Source organism: Colobus angolensis, unplaced genomic scaffold, assembly GCF_000951035.1.
Source record: "Colobus angolensis palliatus isolate OR3802 unplaced genomic scaffold, Cang.pa_1.0 Scaffold4, whole genome shotgun sequence".
NCBI classification, from domain to species: Eukaryota; Metazoa; Chordata; class Mammalia; order Primates; family Cercopithecidae; genus Colobus; species Colobus angolensis.
This window is the reverse complement of record NW_012117376.1, coordinates 3,881,561-3,886,901: the sequence shown is the minus strand read 5'-3', so window position 1 is coordinate 3,886,901 and position 5,341 is coordinate 3,881,561. Positions and strand designations below refer to the sequence as shown.

At 46.4% G+C, this 5,341-nt stretch overlaps 1 protein-coding gene across 2 annotated transcripts in view; it reads right to left on the bottom strand.

The window, feature by feature from the left end:
* Positions 1-5,341, bottom strand: part of OSCP1 (organic solute carrier partner 1) — a 32,501-nt gene that overhangs the window by 2,945 nt on the left and 24,215 nt on the right. For both annotated transcript variants that reach the window (XM_011955301.1, XM_011955302.1), the window contains 4 exons: positions 3,455-3,558; positions 2,547-2,675; positions 1,941-2,010; positions 286-425 (listed from right to left, as the gene is read on the bottom strand). In XM_011955301.1, the coding sequence (XP_011810691.1) occupies positions 286-425; positions 1,941-2,010; positions 2,547-2,675; positions 3,455-3,558 (443 nt within the window). The remainder of the gene's footprint in view (positions 1-285; positions 426-1,940; positions 2,011-2,546; positions 2,676-3,454; positions 3,559-5,341) is intronic.

Here is a 5,341-nt window from a genome sequence, read left to right as displayed (position 1 = left end):
CTCGACCTCCTGACCTCGTGATCTGCCTGCCTTGGCCTCCCAAAGTGCTGGGATTACAGGTGTGAGCCACTGTGCCTGGCTGCATCTCTTTTTTTGAATGACTCCGGAAGGTTCAGGCCATTTCATCCTGGTGGGCTATTTAACTAGATTATTAACTTTGTTGGTATTTTGTTTGTGATATTTACACAAATATTTATAAGTGCCACTGGTTTGTAATGGTCATTTTGGGTTCTTGTTACATTTGAGATATTTATATGTCTTTAACGAAACAGGTTTAAAACATACTCCTCTTCTTCATCGGTGGTAAAGAGATTCAACCGGAATCCAGGCTCAGGGCCACTGGGTTTCTTAATCTCCATCCCTCCCATCAGCCTGGCCAAGAAATTCAGCTCTTCCTTAGCAAGAGGGTTTGGAGCAATGCTTTCCTGCAGAAACAATTGCATGATTTTTAGCCACATGAAGGCAATCACATTTCCTGCTAAAACCTCAGAGACACAGGTAGATATTATAAAATAAGGTGAAACAATTGCTATTTAAATTATTTCTAGGTCCAAATAAAGTGTAGAAAGCAGGCTTAACCAAAAGAAAAACAATCACGTCAGAAGCAGAGGGAATGTAGCAACTTTGCAAACCAGAGATTTTCATACTGTCCGCATAAGTGGAAGCCCCAGGGATCCACATTTCTCCTCTCACTACCTTCCTCCTTGAAGAAGTGTATGGCTTCTTTTCTGTCAATCGGGTTTCCTCAGTATTTACAAGTCGCCTCAGTCCAGTCTCCTTCCAGAGGCGCTGCCACACTGCCCTCAAGTGGTGACGGCCGGGAACACACCCGCGAGTCCATTCCCTCCTCTCTCAGTTCTCACCCTGCCTCATCCTGCACCCCTCTTCCTTCTAGCCTGGCCTCCCCTGTTCTGCCTCTCCCCTCACTCCGCCAACTAGTTAACTAAATGTAGTTTTCGTCTCATTTCTCCCTGGCTTGAAACAAACCCCTTGCTTCCTTTCGAAAGAACAAAGCCCAAATAGTTTACGCCCCTTCCTGGTCAGGCCTCAGTGTCCCTGTCCAGGTGAGTCTCTGCCAGCAAGCCTCCATGATGCTGTGATCCATTACGTAAGCCTCATGGGAGACGCTGCCATCCTCCTCCCGGGAACACTCTTGCTCTTCTGTCACCTTGGTCTGTGTGCTCATTTCTCCCTCTCTGCTGTTTCATAGTTTACCTACTCTAGAGCCCCGCTTCAATATCCCTGCCTCTGAAATGCCTTCTTGATCCCTGGGATCCCTGTCCACTGGCTAGACGTGAGTTCTTCTGTTACAGCACTTTGTTCAGGATCCCCAGCCAGCTCTTCCTCCACCTCATTTTAGTTGTTTCACTGTCTTTCCCAAGGTACCAGAGGCCCCTTCAGGATGGGACCACATCTACGTCAGCTTCGTGTCCCTGGATCCCCAGCCCATAGAAGCAGTTTAATAAATGTTTGCTGAATAATTTAATATTCTGTGATCTCTCCTACAGCTAGGCAGGAGCTAGTTCAGTGAAAACTTGGAAGGATGGAATTCAGAGAAACTAAAACCCCCGACTCTGACCATGGTGCTGTAGGGGGAAACGTTAAAAAGAAATGTTTTAATGATCAGAATACACACGAGTGCTGATGTCAGCAATCATGGACCTAATGGCACTGGTACTCTGCTATTGCATATGTCCTGGTGAGTGGTTCCTCTTAATTACGGTGGCTGAACCAAGCCTAAAATTACTTAATTAGTGAGATCACTGGAAGTCTCCATGAAAAGCTACAGTTAAAACCTGTGTACTCATAAGGTGGAAGGGAGAAGATTGAAAACAAGGGAAATGTTGGCTAGATCCGAAATCTAAAGCAATCCCACCTCTATGTAGACTTCTGTATCTAGAGAGAAGCTGTGAGGGTAGGCAAGGAAGGCAGAAGCTCACCTGGGTCCGTGAGGCTAAGTTCTTTGATGATCCAGACATATGGGTTTCCACAGGCCGATTCACGCTGTACCTGGTGTGTCAACAGAAAATGGTGACATTATCCAGCCCCTTTCCACGGACTTCCCTCTAACTCGTAAGCATAGTTTGTAGCTTTCATTCTGAGACATTAAATAGCATCCAGAAAGGTGCTGTGGGTACAGAATGCAACTGAGTGAGTGTTAACCCCTCACATTTCACTTCTTCCCAGAGAAAAACACCTGGGGAGACTGGGTAGAAATGCCTCCTCTTGTGAAGAGTAACATGCATCACTGAAAAGACATGCAGCTTTACAGAAAGGATAAGTCTTTCTGGATTTCCACTGCAACACAGATTTTGGCTAGTTCTCTTCCATGGCTATGCAACATCATGTATCTTTTCATTCTGCTGAGTTGCCTTATGTTTGGCATTCTTGGGTGCCCTTTGAAATGTCAGGCCTCTGTATGCAGTGTACCTAAGGGGAAATTACTCCTATTGTCAGCAGGGATTTTCGTAACAGAAGTCAGGCTGCTTTTTTTAATGAAGTGACCTCCCTTGGAATTGAATTCACTCAGAGAAGAATTTGCTTACATGTTAGTTCCCAGTTTCAGGACTCGGTCTCCATAAAGTTCAAAAGAACCTTCTTTGGGTGCAGGGACATAGTTTCCACCATGCTTGAATTCTATCCTCTTCACTTCTTTACCTTTGTTGTTGAACATTCTACAATACAAAGTATGACATGATAGAATGTTTTCCAAGCTTAGGTAGTCCTGGAGGCTTCTTTATTCTTTGTACTACAGAACAAAAAGGAATACATACTCTCCTTCAAGATAAAGGTGCTGGTTGTAATAATAATAATGATAATAATACAATAATAATATTTATTGAGCATATGTATACGCCAATTGCTTTGTAAGCATGTTAGATCACTATTATCTTATTCATCCACACAGTAACCATTTAACAGATGAGGAAATCAGTCTTGGGGAACTGGGTAACTTGCCTCAAGTCCCTCTGCTAAGCGACAAGGCGGGGATTAGAACCTGACTTTTTCAATAGCTATTTTACTAAAGAAAGAGAAGGGCTGGAGGCCAGGTGTGGTGGCTCACGCCTGTAATCCCAGCATTTTGGGAGGCCGAGGCGGGTGGATCAACCGAGGTCGGGAGTTCGAGACCAGACTGACCAATGTGCAGAAACCCCATCTCTACTAAAAATACAAAATTAGCCAGGCATGCTGGCACATGTCTGTAATCCCAACAGCTACTCGGGAGGCTGAGGCAGGAGTATCGCTTGAACCCAGGAGGCGGAGGTTGCGGTGAGCTGAGATGGCGCCATTGCACTCCAGCCTGGGCAACAACAGCGAAACTCTGTCTCAAACAAAAAAAGAGAGAGAAGGGCTGGGCAGACCGCGAGCAGCTCGGCAGTGCGGCATTCTGTGTGCGGCCCATGTGCATTTCCTTGCACCCCAAACATAGCTCTGACCATTGTTGGGAATTCACCTGATGAGTCCGGGAACTTCAGTTCCCCAGGGAACAGGCCCGGACACCGGCAACACGAAGCGACCATTATTATTCTGGACTTTGTCCTTTAGAAACATGGATACCTGGAAAAAAATACATTTATTGTTATTTTTCTTGGTATATTTTCATAGACATCAATATTCTGAGGGTGAAAAGTGTGTAATGGTTTGGGGACATTACCTATGAGTTTATAACAATAAGAAGGGAGAGGCCGAGGCAGGCGGATCATGAGGTTGGGAGATTGAGACCATCCTGGCTAACACGGTGAAACCCCATCTCTACTAAAAATACAAAAAATTAGCTGGGCATGGTGGCGGGTGTTTGTAGTCCCAGCTACTCCGGAGGCTGAGGCAGGGGAACCATTTGAACCTGGAAAGTGGAGGTTGCAGTGAGCCAAGATCGTGCCATTGCACTCCAGCCTGGGCAACAGAGTGAGACTCTATCTCAAAAAAAAAAGGCGGGGGGAGAAAAAAATTACACTTGCAGAGTTAACTGTATTTTAACAAACAGAACTATTTTTTTTTTGAGACAGGGACTCACTTTGTCACCCAGGCTGGACTGCAGTGGCACGATGATGCCTCCCTGCCACCTCAGCCCCCCAGCTCAAGTGATCCTCCTGTCTTAGCCCCCCAAGTAGCTGGGACCATAGGTGTGAGCCACGGTGCCCAGCGAATTTTTTTTTCTTTTTTTTTTTTTTGAGATGGAGTCTCACCCAGGCTGCAGTGCAGTGGCGTGATCTCAGCTCACTGCAAGCTCTGCCTCCCAGGTTCATGCCATTCTCCTGCCTCAGCCTCCAGAGTAGCTGGGGCTACAGGCGCCCACCACCATGCCTGGCTAATTTTGTTGTATTTTTAGTGGAGACGGGGTTTCATCATGTTAGCCAGGATGGTCTCGCTCTCCTGACCTCGTGATCCACCCGCCTTGGCCTCCCAAAGTGCTAGGATTACAGGCGTGAGCCACTGTGCCTGGCCTGCCTGGCTAATTTTTATATTTTTTTGTAGAGATGGGGTTTCGCCATGTTGGCCAGGCTCAAACTCCTGAGCTAAAGTGATCTGCCTGCCTCGGCCTCCCAAAGTGCTGGGATTACAGGCATGAGCCACCATGCTCAGCTACAAACAGAACTACTTTTGAGCAGTGCAGCAAACCTTCCAGGTGAGTCATATTACTCCCATTTTATAGACGAGAAAGCTAAAGTAGAGAGTGAAGTGACTTGCCCAAAGAGAGCAGTAAGAGGCAGGGCCAGGATTCAAAACCAAGGGTGCCTCCAAATTCCACCCCTATTCCTTGGTTCTCTGCTTACTTTCCATGCAGCTGCAGGCCTTGAGCTGTAAGAACCTCATATGGCCACTTTCTAAATGAGGCAGCTCAGAGGTTAAGATGCCTCCTCAAGGTCAGCCAGCTGGTAAGGGGCAGAGCTGAGGATTCAAACTCCTATGATTCTGACTTTGGAGCCTGAGCCTTATCCACATGCTGGACTAGAAAGAAGGATGGGGCTGGGGCAGGGGGATCCAGCTGGCATTTAAGTTTGAGGGTCTTTTATGTGACTGAAAACACATTACACTTATTCCTTCTCCTGGGTTTGTGTACTCTGTATAGTGGTTTCGGTCACTCACAGATTAAATCTCACAAAGATTGTAGCAGTTAATCAGTTTTACTGGGTCTTGGCTTCCCTATCTGTAAAATAAGAGATGAGCTTGAAGATCTCTTCAACTCTAATATTCTAAAGTTTATATTAGTGATATAATCAAGAATAAGCATCTTAGGCTGGGTGTGGTGGCTCACGCCTGTAATCCCAGCACTTTGGGAGGCCGAGACAGGTGGATCACTGGAGGTCAGGAGTTCAAGACCAGCCTGGCCAACATGGTG